This window comes from Oncorhynchus nerka, linkage group LG9a (assembly GCF_034236695.1).
Source record: "Oncorhynchus nerka isolate Pitt River linkage group LG9a, Oner_Uvic_2.0, whole genome shotgun sequence".
NCBI lineage: Eukaryota > Metazoa > Chordata > Actinopteri > Salmoniformes > Salmonidae > Oncorhynchus > Oncorhynchus nerka.
This window is the reverse complement of record NC_088404.1, coordinates 56002102-56021547: the sequence shown is the minus strand read 5'-3', so window position 1 is coordinate 56021547 and position 19446 is coordinate 56002102. Positions and strand designations below refer to the sequence as shown.

The 19446-nt window shown below is 42.0% G+C and overlaps 1 protein-coding gene across 4 annotated transcripts; it reads left to right on the top strand.

Moving 5' to 3' along the window:
- Nucleotides 1–963: 963 nt before the first annotated feature.
- Nucleotides 964–14451, top strand: snx1a (sorting nexin 1a). 4 transcript variants are annotated; one of them, XM_029668689.2, is made up of 15 exons: nt 964–1145; nt 4208–5084; nt 5760–5908; nt 7829–7892; nt 8219–8262; nt 8367–8508; nt 8728–8806; nt 9035–9110; nt 9497–9610; nt 9844–9937; nt 10124–10329; nt 12085–12228; nt 12759–12839; nt 12937–13008; nt 13288–14451. In XM_029668689.2, exons 1-15 carry the CDS (start codon nt 1026–1028, stop codon nt 13336–13338), a joined length of 2313 nt encoding a protein of 770 aa, XP_029524549.1. In that variant the 5' UTR covers nt 964–1025; the 3' UTR covers nt 13339–14451. The 4 variants fall into 4 exon arrangements, with proteins under 4 accessions (XP_029524549.1, XP_029524548.1, XP_029524550.1 ...); XM_029668688.2 differs by having other exon boundaries at nt 5757–5908; XM_029668690.2 differs by having other exon boundaries at nt 966–1145; nt 5757–5893.
- Nucleotides 14452–19446: the final 4995 nt, after the last annotated feature.

Sequence of the window (19446 nt, the reverse complement as noted above, 5' to 3'; positions counted from 1 at the left end):
AAAATGTTATATGGGATAACTGATTACTAACATTACTTTGTTTCAGCAGCAAAACTCAAAAGGACAGACAGACATTCTGTTTCACCACTCTAGCCACTGGGTCTGCGAGTGTCACGGACCTGGTTGGCCTTCTTCTATGGCAGTGATTCTCAACTGGTGGGTTGAGGTTTTGAATGGGTTGTGGGTGACTGAGTAAAAAAGAAAATAATAAATTACTTTTTTTTACAATGAAAAAATGTTTCAGTCTGAACCTAAAGGACTTAAACCAGGTAGAAAGTGTGTAGAAATGATAATGCATTAACATTTTTGAATAATTTAATCTCAGTTTTTTTTTTCAATCACAGTATTTTCAATATAGCTATTAGCGGCGTTATTTTGGTTGATTATTCGTCAAAAATATAGGCAAAATCTTATTATTGACAAATGAAAGAGTTGCTACATTTACTATCAATATAGCATTAAAATAGTTTTCCAGGTTGTATTTTGGCGAATATTTTTCGCGGTGTAAATGTTGGGTCATGATTGAGACAACCTGGTTCAATTTAGGTCCCAAGGCAAGACCAGTTGAGAACCACTGTTCTTTGTATTGTATTGGGCTCCTGGGTGGCGCAGCGGTCTAAGGCACTGCATCTCAGTGCAAGAGGGGTCACTACAGTCCCTGGTTTGATTCCAGGCTGTATTGGTTGGCCTTCAAAATAAAAGTGCTTATTTGAATACATTGACATTTTAATTAAATGCTACATTAATAGCATAGCAATGACATTTGAAGAATACTCTTGCAGGAACCCAAGGGGTGCTGGGGGTGGGGGCGTCCATGCAAAAACCAATGGGATAATCGAGGGGGGATGTTCATGAAGGAACCAATTGGAAACTCGGTGAGGGAGGCGTTCCTGCAGATGCAGGAATGCCCCGAATTGTAGGCTGCACTTGCACACCATTGTTTGAGCCGGTAGGTGGTGTTATTTTTTTCTGCCTCCCCTCAGTCTCAAAAGTTTTATATGATGCTGTCTGTCTGTTTGCGTTGAATGAAGATGGCGACCAGTTCAGAGCGTAGTCCCCCTCCCTTTCCCGAGGACCTGGAACCGGAGCCTGACGAAGTTGGAGACCAAGACAGTGATGACGGAGAAGACATTTTTCTTGGCACAGTGAGTGTCTGTTGTTGATTTCTTACTAACGTAAATATTTTGTCTAGAAAACTCGGCACTCCCCGGGTTGTTATCCAAGTAGCTAGCTACTGTAGCTGCCAAACATTGCTAACAAGGGCCTGTGAAATCCATTGGGTTCATTGACACGAAGCTATTAGTTGGCTAACTAGCCGGATATGCATTAACTGGCTAACTCTCGTCTCCGGAGCAGCTAACGTTACCCCGGAGTATGGCGTGTCCTACCGTTAACTTACTCCTTCAGGTCCAAATACATGTTATTTTCAGAGGTAGACTGGCTCTGGCAGCCAAAACAGCCAAATACTCCATATAAACGTGAACCGATGTTCAATTGCGATACGGTTCTAGAAACATAAAGCCCTTTACTTTCAAATCACATCAAAATAATTTCACAAATACTAAATATACACTCACTGTACACTATTTAAACCTGCTATTACAGTTGCAGCCAGAAGTATTTTTCAGTCACAACACGTTTCTGGCGGCCTTCCACACAGGTTAGGCGTTCGGAGCATGCTAGATAGACGACCACTTGTGCTAGTTCGCGGTCTTCCCTAAACACGCGCTGTGGGAACACTAGCCCCAAATCTATAAAAGGTGTGTAGTCATTTAAACTTTTAGTTCAACATTATTTCTCGCTGATATGAAAGATGCGTTCCTTATGTTTGCAAAACCGTACCGCAATAAACGCAAGCTTTGTGGCTCTTACAAAAGTCCCCGGGGGAAGAAGATACTGTACCTTGATCAATAGTTAGTAGGGTAGGGAGACCGGTTTGAGTGGTTGGAAATTGTGAAGTATGCGTTAGGCAAAGTGTGTAGTCTGTCAGTGACCAGGAGTGGTCTTGTTTTTGATTAATTGTGTTTCTGTGGAACAGAGGAAGATTGCAGTGGGCCTCAAAGAATCCGGACAATATACATTTTGTGTTTTGAACTTTGGAGTAGAGCACCCTTCAAAGAGTCATCTCAGTGGTGACGACAGATGTTTAGGTTGAATACCTGAAGAGAATTCCTGGTGTGGTTGGTGCCCGTCGTCTGACCTGCTGGATGAATAGAGAAAGCGGAAGTTTGTTGGTCCTGTTGCTTTTTGATTAAGAGAAAATACCTAGCATGTGAAGCTTGGTTATGTAAGATGCTGTAAGAGCTTTTCTCCCCAAACTACTTCAGTTTAAGAATTTATAAAGGATTTGGCCAAGTATGTGCAGACACACTGGGGCAGCAGGTAGCCTAGTGGTTAGAGTGTTGGGCCTGTAACCGTAAGGTTGCTGGATCGAATCCCCGAGCTGACAAGGTAAAAATCTGTCGTTCTACCCCTGAACAAGGCAGTTTAACCCACTGTTCCTCGGTAGGCCATCATTGTAAATAAGAATATGTTCTTAACTGACTTGCCTAGTTAAGTGTGTTAGTTAGTTATTTATATTGAGCGTGTGTAGAAGGACCATGGCGTTGCAATTGTGATGTCAGCACAAGAACGGTTTGTCAGCAGCTTCGTGAAATGGGTTTCTATGGCCGAGAAGCCGCACGCCGCACACCATCACGCACACAGCCAAACAGCGGCTGGATTGGTGTAACGCTTGGAGCAGTGGAAACATGTTCTCTGGAGTGAGGAATCATGCTTCACCATCTGGCAGTCCAACTGATGAATATGGGTTTGGTGGATGCCAGGTGAATGCTACCTGCGCCAATGCATAGTGCCAACTGTAAAGTTTGGTGGAGGAGGAATGATGGTCTGGGGATGTTTTTCATGGGAAAGGGCCTTCCCCAAACTGTTGTCACAAAGTTAGAAACACAGAATCATCATTGTATGCTGTAGTGTTAATATTTCCTGTGACTGAAATTAAGTGACTGGAAATCTTAACTCTGCAGCATACAATGACGATTCTGTGTTTCTAACTTTGACCACAGTTTGGGGAAGGCCCTTTCTTGTTTCAGCATGACAATGCCCCTGTTTACAAAGCGAGGTCCATACAGAAAGGGTTTGTCGAGATCGGTGTGGAAGAACTTGACTGGCATGCACAGACCTCCACCCCATCGAACACCTTTGGGGTGAATTGGAATGCCGACAGCGAGCCAGGCCTAATCGCCCAACATTAGTGGCCAACTTCACTAATGCTCTTGTTGCTGAATGGATGCAAATCCCCGCCGCAATGTTCCAATATCCATAGAAGAGTGTAGGCTTCAACTCCTTAGGGGGGAATCAGCTCCTTAGTAATGCCCATGTTTCTTTAGAATAAGATGTTAGATGAGCACGTGCCTACATACTTTATAGCTGCATTCTAAGTGCTGTGACCCCCCCCGCTCGCTCGTAAGACAACCCATGATCTACACAACCCATGATGTGGATTTATCCTGACAGTGGAGTACTTTCCTGAAAACATTTGAAAAGCTTTGATTTTGGAGTGAACTGTCCCTACCTGCTCCATAGCTCCACTGTTTTAGATTCTTGTGCAAACTTTTCTAAAAAACACTCTGTCGGTGAACCCAACAGCTTTGTCAGCTAAATTACTCACTCAGGGTGTAGGAGGGCAAGGCAAGTTTGAGTATAGGTCACACCCTGGAGTTTGCACATGTCAAGTGAACCTCATATTGCTGTAAAAGTACAGGAAGGGAGGCTAAAGCTCAGCCTCCAGTCATGTGAGTCTCAGATGTGGCCACATGCTCACTACCAGGAAGTTTTCCATAGAACCCAAGTTTTAATTCTTCAATCAGGCTTCTGAAGGAAATCTTTGATTCCTGAAAAACGATGAATTCCTCCTCTTAGAAGTTGTGGTAGACATGTATTTATCTGTGTAGACCTGACAGACGTTTTGTGTTATTCCTGGTAAGTTCTCTATTTCTCCTGTGCAGTTAGACTCATTTTGATGTGGAATAGTTATTTATATTTGTTTTAAATATCTTTGACTCTTATAATGTAGTTTGAGTGGAATTCACATGGATGTTAAATCAATTGTAAATGTGACAGAGACCTGAGTGTCTTTGCTGTTGTTGCTGCTGCAACCTTGCTTATTTGCATGATTTGAGAAATGCTGTTCTTTCTTCATCTCCAGGATAACCCATTGGAGATAAAGATGGACCCTTCGCTGTCTGCAAGTGACATCGCAAGTTCAACCAAACCACTGAGTGAAGCATCTAGTCCTCCAGTGATGGACCTCCTTAGTGAACCAGCAAGCCAGGCATCTAGTGCGCCAATGGTGGACCTCCTTATGGAACCAGCAAGCGAGGGATCTAGTGCTCCAATGGTGGACATCCTTAGTGAACCAGCAAGCGAGGCATCTAGTGCGCCAATGGTGGACCTCCTTATGGAACCAGCAAGCGAGGGATCTAGTGCTCCAATGGTGGACCTCCTTATGGAACCAGCAAGCGAGGCATCTAGTGCTCCAATGGTGGACCTCCTTATGGAACCAGCAAGCGAGGCATCTAGTGCTCCAATGATGAATCTCCTTATGGAACCAGCAAGTGACGACTTAAAGGAGCCTCCCAAACCTGACATTGACCCATTGGCTGACATTATCAACGACACTCCACTCAGTGAAGTCAAAACAACAGTTGCTGCAATGCCCCAGGAGCCACCGAGCGACCTCTTTGACGATGAGCCTAGCGAACTTTTCGCTGAACCACAACAAAGTAACACCGCCAAGCAACAACAAACTAGCATCTTTGACGAACCTGATGAGGACCTCTTCAGCGAACCGCTGGGTGAGGCCTCGAAGAAACCCCAGAATGATTTCTTCAAAGGAGCACTTGCACCAGTGGCCAAAGCTAGCAATGTCTGCGGTCCTCTGAGTGACAACTACAATGAGCACCCCACTGATATATTCACTGAGGAGGCTGTCACTACTCTCCCTAGTGCAGTCAGTACTGTTTCCGTCAACTCCAAGACCAACGGAGTCCACTCTGATGAGGAGGAACCTGATATATTTGCAGGTAAGAATTTACAGATTATTAATCATACATTTCAAATGATACAGTTTAACGTGCTATATTTGCTGAGGGCTTGAAACAAGCAATGAAATGAACAAAAACTGTGTGTGTGCAAGCCATTAGGGCTGATAAGGAAACTGCTGTCTCAGCGTTGTGCCGTTAGGAAGAGGAAAGCTGAAACAGGAGTGTCCTTTGCTGACCCCTCACTCACATTAATAAACAGACAGAGTAGTACCTTCCTGGTGTTGATCATGAGGAATGTGGCCCCTCTCACGTGGACTCACACACACTCACCTGACCAAAAGACTGGAGTGAAATATCTGTCAAAATCTTCAATTGATTCTCCCATTGGCTTTTCTACCACGGACTCAGAAAATATTGACAATATGATTTAGTCTGGAAGAAGAGTGCTGTTGTCACTATTCCCTGACAGAGACAGTGGCTCTATTGTAGTCAGATCTTCCAGACCTTTGAGTGAGTTTGTGGCAACCAGCATGTTCGACAGGTAGAGGAGTACTGATGCAAAGAAAATAAACAGGTTTGGGGTAAATTGGATATGTGGGAATTGACTCCAATTAACTTGAATTTGAAAAAGCGTGACTGCCTCCAATACCATGAACTTTTAGTCTTACTACCCTCATCGCTCTCTCTTTTGTTTCTGCTCCCCTCTTTAAGAAGCCACCGTAGAGCTGTCTCTGGACAGCCCTAGGAATGACAGAAAAAAGAAAGAGGCAGCCAAGCCCTCTGCGTCTGCCCCTGCTCCCTCAGTCTCAGCAAGTGCTTCCAAACCGCAACCCAAGACCCTGGAGGAGGTACAGTACATTACAGTACGGTACAGAACTGCAACTAAACCAACTTTTGTATTGTTAACTCGATTTCCGTGGGTGCGTATACATTGACCTTAAGGGGTTTTAACTGCTCATTCACATGTGTTCACTCCCACAGAGCATCCCAACATGGGTATTCAGTGTTGTACAATTTACAGGTCATTCAAAATACAGCTGTACATGCTTTTCTTCCACCACCTTGGTTATGTCAATTGACTCAGTCAAGTGTGTATCTGGAAGAGGTGTGAACTCGAGTCACAAATTTGACTTGATACTCGACATGATATGAACTTACTTCAGACTTGAGTCTCCGTGGATTACTCTACATGCATCAAGACAGTAGCCGCAGCATCTCACTTGCAAAAAAAAAACGTGCTAGTGAACCGCACACTCAGTCCTCTGATTGGACCATTAAACTGTCAACCAGCACAGGTCGCGTGAGCTAGCACAGTGATTCTCAGTGGGGTCGCAAGGTATTGGGGGGGGGGGGGTCACGAGTGTGAAACTGAATGAGGAATTTTTCTATTTAAATTCTTTATGTATGTGTGTGGGAAGGTTATATATATATATATATGGGGATATAACCTTCCCAGATCTGCAGATTTTGCTGCGAAGAGACAGAATCATTAGATCATCTGTTTTAGTACTGTCCATATGTAGCTTGTTTTTGGTCACCGGTCGAGGAATGGCTGAAGAATTGCAACATTTACCTGGCGCTAACTCTTCAGATGGCACTACTGAGTGATCTGAAAAGTCAATCAATCAATAATATACTTTAATAATTTACAATCTGTAGAAATTTAGTAAGGTTCAGAATGTTTGTGAAACAACACAGTTGGAAAAATACAAGGCAAATAGAAATCCAATATGGATGGTGTTAAGAGATAGCTGGGAGGGGTTGAATGGAGCTGAAGGGTGGCACTAATAACAAGCTAACTAATGTAAAACATACCGTGTCCGTAAAACGTATATAGGTTCAGAACTTTTGTGAAAGAAATAGATTGGCGAGGTTGAGGTTAGAGGACGGACATGAGTAAAAACAAACAAAATATAACTATTGTAAAATAGAATGTGCCCATAAAATGTCTGTGTGTGTGTATATATATATATATATATATCACCCCTCCCCACATTGGAGAAAACTAGTGAACAACAACTCTTAAGCTTCTACTTCCAGCTTCTTCTTTTTTTTATATATATATATATATTTTTTTTTAAGATGGAAGTAGAAGCTTAATAGTTGTTCACTAGTTTTCTCCAATTTGGGGAGGGGTGATAGGATGAGAAAGTAATCAAGGAAAATGTATTTACATGTGTGTACAATACCAGTTATAAAGAAATCAGTCATTTGCAATACATTTACTTAGGCCCTAATCTATGGATTTCACATGACTGGGAATACAGATATGCATCTGTTGGTAACAGGATAAAAAAAATTGAAAGTAGGGTTGTGGCTAAGACCACCATTTGCCTCATAAAGCGTGACACATCTCCTTCGCATATAGTTGATCAGGCTGTTGATTGTGGAATGTTGTCCCACTCTTCTAATGGCTGTGCAAAGTTGACATCTGTGGCATTGTTGTGACAAAGCGGCACCTGTGTAATGATCATGTTGTTTAATCAGCTTCTTGATATGCCACACCTGTCGGGGGAATGGATTATCTTGGCAAAGGAGAAATGCTCACCAACAAATTTGTCCCCGAATGTCTGGGATCTTTAATTTCAGCTCATGAAACATGGAACCAACACTTTAAAAAATTTTTTTTTTTTTTTTTTAACGTGTTCAGTATAGTTCTTATTCTAAATTGTCTGGCTCCAACAATACAACATCACTATTTTGTATGTGAACTTGGTGTGAAAACATTTCAGATAATGGCCATTGACTGATTTGAATTACCATTTTGTCTCTACCATATGCAGTTGGAAGAGGAGGTTGAGGATAAATTTGAGCTGAATATCTCAATAACCAATCCAGAGAAAGTTGGTGAGTTTCACTACATTTCACCGTTTTCTTCCTTCTGTGAAAATGACACCTATTATGATGAACCCTGCATCAATGTTGTCGTAAAAATAAACGGCTTCCTCATTCTCTCAATGCCTGCTGCTTCTCTTTTCCTGGTTCCTCTCCTTCCTTTCTCTGAAGTGAGAGTGAAGGGCGTACCCATATCAATGTAATACGTGAAGGTCCTATTTTTTTTTAAACAAAAGTAACACAACAATAACAGGGGTCTAACCAAGAAGTTTAAAATTAATGTTGGTTTTACCCCTTAGTATAATTGTCCAGTTAATAAATTGTCTTTCATTCTACAGGGGATGGCATGAACGCTTACATGGCCTACAAAGTCTCCACACAGGTAATATCACTGCAATCAATGAAACATTTTCTAAGCCTTTTCCAGTTCAGTGTCTTCTTTACCCCTTAGCTAACACTTTGCATCTCCGCTCCTCTCTCTTTTAGACCACGCTGCCCATGTTCCGCAGTAAGATGTTCACAGTGCGCCGGCGTTTCAGTGACTTCTTAGGCCTTTACGAGAAGCTCTCAGATAAACACACACTGAACGGCTACATTGTGCCCCCGCCGCCTGAGAAGAGCATTATGGGTAATCTATAGTATACGCATAATTGGATACCTTGAGTTAATGTCGCTTTAGGCAGCAAATCATTCATAGTTTCTCAATGGGGGCCATGTATTTCCCACCATTTTCCATTGTCAAAGGATCAATTTTGGTTCGTGGGTCTTTGACCTATTGATGTGTTTATCCTGGTTTTGACCATTGTATGTGTATTTTAGCCTAATTGATTTGTCATGTTTTGGACAGGCATGACTAAAGTCAAAGTGGGAAAAGAGGACAACTCGTCGGCTGAGTTTGTGGAGAGGAGGAGGGCGGCTCTGGAGAGGTACCGAATGTGGTTTCCTGTATTGGCAAAACGGTGATGGGTAGCAGTAGACTTGGAACCGTGATAGTATAACTTGTAGATGAGCACTTTTTAATGAGCCATTGCATAGGGACTTGGTTGTGAAGGTAGTATGCAAAAAGTTGGGAGGTCAATTAGAAGTTCGGACTAAATGACCCCAATGTAACTGTAGTGAAATGTTTAATTTGTTCGGTTTTGTCATCCCAAAAGGTATCTGCAGAGAGTGGTGTTCCACCCATCACTGCTACAAGACCCTGACGTCAGAGAATTCTTGGAGAGGGACGATGTAAGCTCGGCGTGTGTGCGTGCACCACCCTCACACAAAGATACTGTCTGTCTATCCACACACGCATGTGCTTGCCCTGCACATGACCCATTTAATGTCTCAGGACCCTGCTGTCCCATTTTCTGTTAAAATGCTTGACAGGCTTTCTGTTACATTTTCACACGCTAAGTGATAAATATTGTTCAGACTTGTCATTCATGTGTGCATCGGGGTCTGATTCAAGAATTTCAGAGCGCTGTCCATTTCCAATTAGGATTTTTCCATATGTGAATTTGTAGCCATTTCAATTGACCACAAGAGACCTGACTGCAAAGCGTTTTGCTACGTTGTGCACTAATGAATGCGACCCTGATGTGACTCTCTTAAGGTGTGTGTGTGTTTTGTAGATGCCCAGGGCTCACAACACCCAGGCTCTGAGCGGCGCCGGCTTCCTGAAGATGATCAACAGGGCTACAGACTCCCTCAGCAAGATGACCATCAAAATGAATGAGTCGGACGTGGTGAGTCTCCCTCCATTGACCACTGTGACACACAGTCTCCGTTTGACTGGGTGTGTTCATTTTACCTCACCCGTGGCCTCTGTGGCGGAGTGTGCTTATTTTAAAGTGAAGTCTACACCCACCCAGGTGAATGGACCCAGCATCACTAAAACGAATGCACCCACTATCTTGCACAATAGATACAACCGTTGCGGCTCTAATGTGCTGTTGCCTGTGTCATGCTGTGTTACCAGTGGTTCGAGGAGAAACTGCAGGAAGTGGAGGCTGAGGACCAGCAGCTGAGGAAGCTCCACATCATGGTGGACTCTCTGGTTGGACACAGGAAAGGTACAATGGAATACAAGTGTTTTATCGGACAGACTCAGACAGACAAGGCTATAAGCAGTGCATTGCCACCTATTGTGTGTGGAATGGAAATATGTCTTCTTGCTGTCCCTTTTTCCCACCAAACTACACACACGCTTTAAGGCTTTAAGCGGCACATGCTTAACTCCCCCGCTCTACTTCCCCCAGAGTTGTCGGTAAACACGGGTGGCTTTGCCAAGAGCGTGGCGATGCTAGGCAGCTCAGAGGACAACACGGCCCTGTCCAGAGCCCTCTCCCAGCTGGCCGAGGTGGAGGACAAGATGGAGCAGCTGCATCAAGAGCAGGCAGCCAGCGACTCGTTCTGCTTCGCCGAGCTGCTCGCCGACTACATCCGCCTGCTGGGATCTGTCCGGGTACCTACAGAGAGTCAATGGCATAACACAGGCTGTGTCTGAAAATGTTAAAAGCTGTTAAATCCTTGTTTCCTCGTCCTTTTTTCCTCCAGTTCTTTCCCCTTTCTCAAAGCACATTGGAGGAAGAGGGCAGCGGTAAGGGCACTTTCAGAGTGAGGTATTGAGGAAAAAAGGACGGAGGAAGCGATTTGATTATGACTAAGGCTGTTGCGGTGACCGTATTACCATGACACCGGTAGTCGTGACATGACCGCAGTAAAATTCCATGTGACCGTGGAGTCACGGTAATCTCCTCTTATGCACTCTGGAGATGTTGGTAGTACCCAACTTGCTAATGACCATCAGGTCCTAATGACCTGGTACTCTTTGCTCTATTGTCCCTCTAACCACTCTGACATCAATGCAAATGCAATCGAAAATGAAATCAAACACTTATCATCAAAACATGATTTCAAAACTTACCTCAATGAGGTTATACAGCAGGTTGAAACACTATAAAACATGGTCATTGTGGATGTTTCAAAGCCTAACAACAAAGTTGAACAAACAAATGACATTAGTAAAGATTCAATTGAGAATAGTCTGATGGGTGAAAATATGATCACTTGATGAGAGAACAGCTGAGGTGAGGAACGGAGCACAAGCTGCTTTTTTTTCTAACTTTCTCTAATCATCAATAGCCTATAGTTTCATCAGGCAGCCCATATGTTTTGATTTCTAAAGACATTAAGGTTTGTATCATTCACAACTAAAGTTGCCAAATACCTCTAAATCTAGCCGAGGAGTATTTGTCTAATTCCCTTTTGTGGGGGAAAAAACTCATTCTGATCAAATCAAATTTATAAAGCCTTTCTTACATCAGCTGATATCTCAAAGTGCTGTACAGAAACCCAGCCTAAAACCCCAAACAGCAAGCAATGCAGGTGTAGAAGCACGGTGGCTAGGAAAAACTCCCTAGAAAGGCCGCAACCTAGAGCGGAACCAGGCTATGAGGGGTGGCCAGTCCTCTTCTGGCTGTGCCAGGTAGAGATTATAACAGAACATGGCCAAGATGTTCAAATGTTCATAAATGACCAGCATGGTCAAATAATAATAATCACAGTAGTTGTCGAGGGTGCAACAGGTCAGCACCTTAGAAGTAAATGTCAGTTGGCTTTTCATAGCCGATCAATCATTGAGAGTATCTCTACCGCTCCTGCTGTCTGATTGGCTGGGCCTGGCTCCCCAGTGCCCAGTTATGGGAAATCCATAGATTAGGGTCTATTGAAGTTATTTAAATTTACTGATTTCCTTTATGAACTGTAACTCAGCAAAATCTTTGAAATTGTTGCGTTTTATATTTTTGTTCCGTATACAATAATGGCACTGGACTTTAAGCATTTCTTAACAGACCTATGGCATGGAGCATAGCCAGATAACATACAGTAGGCTAACTCATTCTATTCTTCTGAAATGCATTCTCTTTGTGTTTCTTTAGACCTGACTAAAATACATGTATTTTCTTTGATCGTGTATATTACTTTTTTAAATGTAGATGTTCCAAAGGCGTGGAGGCCTGGTGAAGCTAAACGTGCTTGTTAATTAATGGTCAATTACCGTCAGTCTTTTTGCATGACAATAACTTGGCTGACAAAATGTAAGTGACTGCCACAGCCCTAATAAGAGTAACGTTTTCCGACGCATCTATAGGCAACACACCATCATAACTGTCACCCTGAGATGAGACCGTTAAATGGTGTGCGTTTCTGTCCTCAGGCCTCCTTTGACCAGCGGATGAAGACGTGGCAGCGCTGGCAGGATGCTCAGAACATGCTGCAGAAAAAGAGGGAGACAGAGGCCAAGCTGCTGTGGGCCAACAAACCTGACAAGCTGCAGCAGGCCAAGGATGACATCACTGAGGTAGCGCGCTGCCCGACACCTTTTGTCTCTCCGGGTTGTGTTCATTAGACACCAAATGGAAGAAAACAAATTGAAAAGGGAGGGAATACATATAGACTTTTCGAATAAAAAAAATGTAATTGGATTTTTCGTCGCTAAACATTTTCTGAATCGTGCCCTAATGTCTTAAACACACGGTCAGGAAGTTCTGTCCCCTGTTGCAAACGGACCAAGTACATACACAAATCACGTGACACGAAAGTCACTCTTTGACTAATGCCAATAAAATGCACCTGTTCCTCTTACTTTCAATCCTCCAAAAAGTGATGGCATCACTTTTTACCAGAAATTAAACTCTCAGATTGTGCCTTTCACCCATTTCCCACCACTAGCGTGTTTCTTAACATTGATCCCTAGGATCCACTGTGTGTACTGGATTTGACTCCAACTGTACACATTGGCATACAAACCAAATGGTAACCTAAAGGGAAGTAAATGTGCTTTGCTTACATACCAAATGTGCCTCCTTTCTCAACTCCTCTCTTTCCTAGTGGGAGGCTAAGGTGACTCAGTATGAGAGAGACTTTGACAGAGTGTCAGCTACAGTTCGCAAGGAGGTGCTCAGGTTTGAGGTAAAACATTTTTATTCTGGGGGGGGGGGTAGGTGCTGGATAAGATGGAGAGAATAGAAAAACAATGTATTGCTTGTGTTGTCATTTTTTCTAACAGAAAGAGAAGGCCCGCGATTTCAAGAAACAGATCATCAAATACCTGGAGTCTCTGCTACAGTCGCAGCAACAGGTAATAGTTTCTGCTCAATGGAGTAAACCTAGGCCTGTATTCATAAAGTGTCTCAGAACATGAGTGCTGATCTTGGATACATTTAGCCCTTTCATATGGACAGGGGTATTTTATCCTATTTAAGCACATGTTTTGAATATGGACCCTGCTAAATAAAGACTGGTTCATTACATAACGCATGAGTTATTTGGTATAAGAAGGCAGTTTCCAATAGTAAGAATATCTGAATTGTTTTGGGAACATGGGTGACAATGTTCTTGTACTTCTCCCTCTTTTTAGCTGATAAAGTACTGGGAGGCATTCTTGCCAGAGGCAAAAGCAATTGCGTGATGGAGTCCGCCAGCCAATGGAAAGAAAGAAGAAGAGGAGGCGGCCTTTTTTTATACACTTTACCTCTCGCCTATAAACCAAGAAAATAACCAGAGAGTGCGCTGCAAAGGGAAATTTGATTCGTTTTTTAAAATCATCCTAAACCTATAGCGCTTCATTCTAACTGTTGTATTAATAATTGTATATTTTCATTTAACCTTCCACATATATTTTCTAAATGGTGAAAACAAACTTTAGCTCTTTTGTGATGGTATGGATGTGGGTGAGGGCTGGGTGTCCAACTTGCGTATGCAATGTTAATGATTCCATTAGTTCCCACTTCAGAACAGGAGAAATCATTGTTCTCAGTGCAACATCCTTATATTAACAATAGGAGATTTTTTACACATTAGCATTGTTAATAATTCACAACAGAGTGCCCATCACACACATGACACACGAGGCAGCGTTTCTGGGACTTTCAAGGGGATCTAGTTTAATTAAATACCCAATTCCAAATCAAACACCAGCACCCTACTCTCCCCATGCACTTCTTAAGAATCAAGATAAAGGATTGGGTATAAGTAAGCAATAATAACACAGAACATCCACCTAGTCTTCCAAAAGGCTTGGCGTTGTTGCTATTGTGGCTGGGGGTCCATTTTGAATTGAGTCAAAGACACATGTGGATCCACATTCAGCCTGTATAATTTGGGAGGATCTTGAGATGTTTAAATTTCTACATTTTGAGTCAAACTTTTTTTTGTTATTATTATACATGATCGGTTCAATCACTGTGGACATGACATCAACCCTCCAAAATAAAAGTCAAGAAAATAAGAACCAAGGTTGATAAGTGTGAAAAATAATGTAAAAAGTTTAAACCACGTCAGTAACTGTTAAAAGTACTGCTGGTCCACATGGAAAGCACGTTAATTTCAATGGAAGCTGTCTTTATATAACAGTTATTGCAGATTGTCATTAATTTGGATGAATGGCATCGGATTTGGGGGAAATGAAACTGTTTCAGGGAAATACTCTTACATCAAAAGGGCAATCGAATCTTCTCAACATGCATTGTAGTTTTCACTTTGCATGAGGAACCGCATCCATTAAAATGATCACTTACCTGTATTCTTTGTGGAACAGAGTTGTTACTTTCCCAGAATGAAAGGTAGTGGGTCTTTAATTCAGACTAGCTAGTAATACAATTGGGTTGGTTATTCTGAATGAGTGAAACTTCCTGGACCTTGGTCAAACAGTTGATCATGATTTAATGGCTCAGATTAGCGCCATGTTTAGGCTATATACATATGACTAAGTCTATTTTTCAGTGGTTATCAATTAGTCTAAGAACATGGTCCTCGAGACGCTTGGGTCAAACAACAACTAGTAATCAAGAGAAACAAGCAAGACTCAATGTATGAGATTTTGGGATGTAAACCATCCACCTGGGAGGATGCTAGAGACTGATTGTTTAGCAACAAAATGACGCGTGCGCAGCTATGGTGCAAAACAGATGGGGTTGGCTTAGATTGTTGACATGTAAACTTTATTTTGTCTTCAATGTTTATTGAAAACGAATACATTTTCACGATGAGCACTCAAATCCATCGCTAGTTGTTGGTTAGCTATCTAGCATATACGTAACGTCAAAATACTTCAAGACATGGTATCAAGAACAAGATGAAACGAGCCACCTACGATTCTCCACAAGCCCCATTTGAAGCGTGGTCATCGTTTGACGTGAGCTAAACCCTTCTATAGTGCAATTCAAATGCTTCTTCTAACGTGTTGGGATGCATTTTATTTTAGAGCATACAATATACCGAGAGAAGTTTCTTCTATATCTGTTTATATAAGCCATTGGCCAATACACACACGTTTCTTCCATTGTTGTATTGCCACTTTAAGGGGAGAGACAGATCCTTGGTTAAGGCAGATATACATCAACGTTATACTTTTACATATAAGGCGACTAATTTCCAACACTCAATGCTGCTGTCAAATAAAGTATCATTTTGTTATGACAGCCCTATTAATCGATCCCACTTCTAACATTTCTCTATTTTGGATTAGCATGTTTTTTTTCTACTTAAACTCAATTGCGGTAATGGCTACACAACAGATTATACCTAATGGGGACGTTTAATTCTCGTTGGCAGCTGACACCAGAGTTTTTTTTTAACTGCCGTAAATTGTGGGAAATAAAGTTGTTTGAAGAAAATAAAAAAAGTCGTCAAATTACCCGTTATTTATATGCCCCTTCCATGTGCAATACTAATCAAAGGCTACTGTATTCTCGAGTTCCTGTGGTAAAGCATTGGCCCACGTGTTCTGTCTTAAAGGTCCAATTCTACTCTTCATCAAATAATTTCTGGGTAACAATTAAGTACCTTGCTGTGATTGCTTTTGACCATTTTAATTTAAAACCATTTCTCAAGCAATAATTTTCCCAGGACTGTCTGAAAGTGGTCTGAGTAGCTGTTATTGGTAAAGATGTTTGGAACTCTTATTGGTCTAACTAATTTAGCACATGGTGATGTCTCCAGGCAGTCCAAAAGCTCCATCCAAGTTTTCAAACAGCTCTTACATTTAAAAAGGCATTTTCACAGTATTATTCCAACCTCTGTGAAAATGTACACTGAGTGTACAAAACATTAGGAACGCCTTCCTAATATTGAGTTGCACCCACTTTTGTCCTCAACACATTCTCAAATCTTCGGGGCATGGACTCTACAAGGTGTCGAAAGCGTTCCACAGGGATGCTGGTCCATGTTGACTCCGATGCTTCCCACATTTGTGCCACGTTGGCTGGATGTCCTTTGGGTGGTGGACCATTCTTGATTAACACACAGGAAACTGTTGTGTGTGGAAAAACCCAGCAGCGTTTCAGTTCTTGACACCAGTGTGCCTGGCCCCTACTACCTTATCTCGTTCAAATGCACTTAAATCGTGTCTTGCCCATTTACCCTCTGAATGGCACACATACACAATCCATGTCTCAAGGCTTAAAAATATGTTTTTAACCTGTTTCCTCCCATTCATCTACTCTGATTGGAGTGGATTTAATGGGTGACATCAATGTTTAATAGCGGTTGGCATCCAATATGTTGCATTACTGCCCCCAACTGGAATATAATATAAATCCATTATACTTTGATACAAAAACATTTTTGTGAAAACAAAAACACTACCCCATTCCACTACTTTGACTTTATCTGTTCCTGCACCACGCCAACGGCCTGGGAGGACGGGACACCACCGCTCAACACACCGTGTAAATCTTCTGAAGTCAAATGTACTTCTCTGCAGCTGCCAACATCTATTTTCAGTGATTTCTGCAGTACAGTTGATAACCATGCTATGAACGCTAAGAAGCCAACGTTAGTGAAGTATATATCACTCGTTGGCCTATCCCTCTGTGCTGGCACAGATCTACTACCCACAGGGATCCTCTCAGGATCCCTCACCCTTGACCCATCCTCCTCTACTTTCTTCACTGCCTCAGCATACGACAACTTCTGCACTACTCTGGCCACTTCAACCTGCCTCTTTCGCACCTGACACTTCTGATTCCCAGCAAAATGGACACCCCGTACAGTTGGCACACAACTTTATCCATCGAAACTACATGATCCTCTGTCCTATGCCGTCCTGAACACTTCCCACATCTTGGAATCTCCCTCCTACACACTACTGTAACCTGTCCATAAATGTTGCACCTGAGACACTGCTGTGGATTCAGCAGAAAAGCTCTAACAGAAACTGATATATTCTAACATGACTTTATTGGTAAAAGACACTAACTCAAAACGACTGACTGTGACTCTTACTTCACCACCGGGTCTGCGTTGCATCAAACGGCAGGCGTCACGAACGCCAATCTTCAAATTCAATTGTTCCACCTCCACAATTAACATTACACCAGAAATCAATCACTCCTTTCAGTAGTGCCCTATTCCTAAGCGCAAAACAAGAAACGGATGTTGACCAAAGCTGCGTGACGCCTGCTCCATCTGGGCAGGAAAAAAAACATATCACAAGACCACTACAGGTTACCTTCACTGATTCAACAGCACCCAACTCCTTGCCCACTCACCCTGAAACCACAAATGGATCCACTTTCTCCAAAAATGTTGCTCCTACTGTACGAGATTCTCCTTTAACATGTCCATCAATGCCAGGATCGGACTCCGAGCTTTTCACCACACCTTCCACCTCGCTTCACTCACTTCACTTCCATTTCACCTCCAGAACTCGGTCTGGCGTACCCCTCACTCTGTTTGCACTTGACACCAATCTTCTTCGACACGCCTCCCTCTTTTCCACCGTCTTCAACAGATAAAGACTCAAGCTCTGCCTCCCTCACTCTTCAACCTCTTCTTCCTCTCTTCTATTTCTCCTCTGAAAACCAATTAAACGACTCCTTGTGAAAATATTCCACTTGTCCACATCGAAACCTCTTTCTTGCCTCCTCAACAGAACATCTCTACTACAACTGACAGCTCAACAGGTGACATCAATAAGGGATCATAGATTTCAGTCTCATATTCCTAATGTTTTGTACATTCCGTGTATATAAAACAAAGTAAAATCACGTTTTTGACTGCACTGGGCCTTTTAACCTATTAGAGGATGTGTATAAAGCTATTCTATTGCCCTCAGGCTCACACACCCTACTCTGAGACACTAGTAGGGAACTGATCCTTGGTTTGAAGCCCTCACACTTTCACTGTTGCTTATGTTTTTAGTCACATTCCTTTTACAAGCTCCTCTTTAGCCTCAATGTCCTTTGCTTTTAGGTTGAATTGCTAAAACTAGACTTACTGTAGGAGTAGTTTTGTTGATGTCGGTCTATCTTTGCAACTCATCTGCCAACATCACATTAGGGTTAGGGTTATGCACATACAGAAACCCCCTGAGGTTGTTGACGGAGCAGCCCAAGCTAGCTGACTAATTCAGGTGGAGAAATACCTTTCCTCCAACTTTCCCTTTACTCACCTCAGGTCAAGTCTAAACAAGACCTTGGTAGGTAAAATGTCTTACAAAAGCTGAGGGTAAATTATTTCCCAACAATGACTTGTGGGTTTATAGTCCAAGTTCTTCACTGTAAATATTTTTACGGGAACCTTGCCTTGTTTATCTTTTAACTTAATTTATTTTTACAGCCACTGTCACCTCAAGGACAACTTTTTTCAGAACTCTGGTGAAATAAAGTATTTTAGAATATATTATTTGAATTAGTGTGTGTTTTCAGAAGCTCCAAACAGATCAGATTGTCCATTATACAAAGCCCGGCCTCACATGGCCAATGACCACATAGCTGAGACTAACTTTCTTTTTGTGCTGTTTTTTTAGTTTGCTGATGCTGTGACTTCTACTGCAGTAGTTGTGTGCATACAGCTAATGTTATCTTTGTTCCTACTGTACTCTAGCCTTCTGTTTTTTTCTGGTTAACCAAGTGTATAGCGCAGCACAATGCCCTGTTCCTCAGAGTTGCTTATGTGAGCATTATTTCCTGCTTGGATTGAATAAGCCCAAGTCAGCAGAGGAATACATGAATGAGGAAGTCACAGGATATCATGTCACACCATGTGATTCTCATTTATCATTTTCTATACATAGAAAAAATTGTCATTGGACTTGTGTAAATATGCAAATTCGTGTTTGGTCAAATTTGTGTTATATCCACAATCCTCAATAATAAGTATATTGTTTCACATTAGAACAGGGGTGTCAAAGTCAAATGGACGGAGGGCCAAATAAAAAAATCAGCTACAAGACGAGGGCCGGACTGTTCGAATGTTCATTGAAAAATTTTTAAATGACGCATATAGTCTAGTGAACCTAATTGAACCTACTGAAAACCTAACAAATATATTACAATATGATCAGATAAATAAAGCAATATTTTCTTATGGCTCTGTCAGTAATCTTTAATTTTCAACAGACACAAAAGACAAATTTCCTTTATATAAATATCCCCATAACATGAACATTAAATGAAAGAAACCGGTATTCAAGGCACCATCAGTAGACTATATTTTCTATTTTAGCAAAAGTGGGCTAAATTTACTTCAAAGAAAAAACAATAATAGCAATTTTCTATCATCCACTCAACTGAAA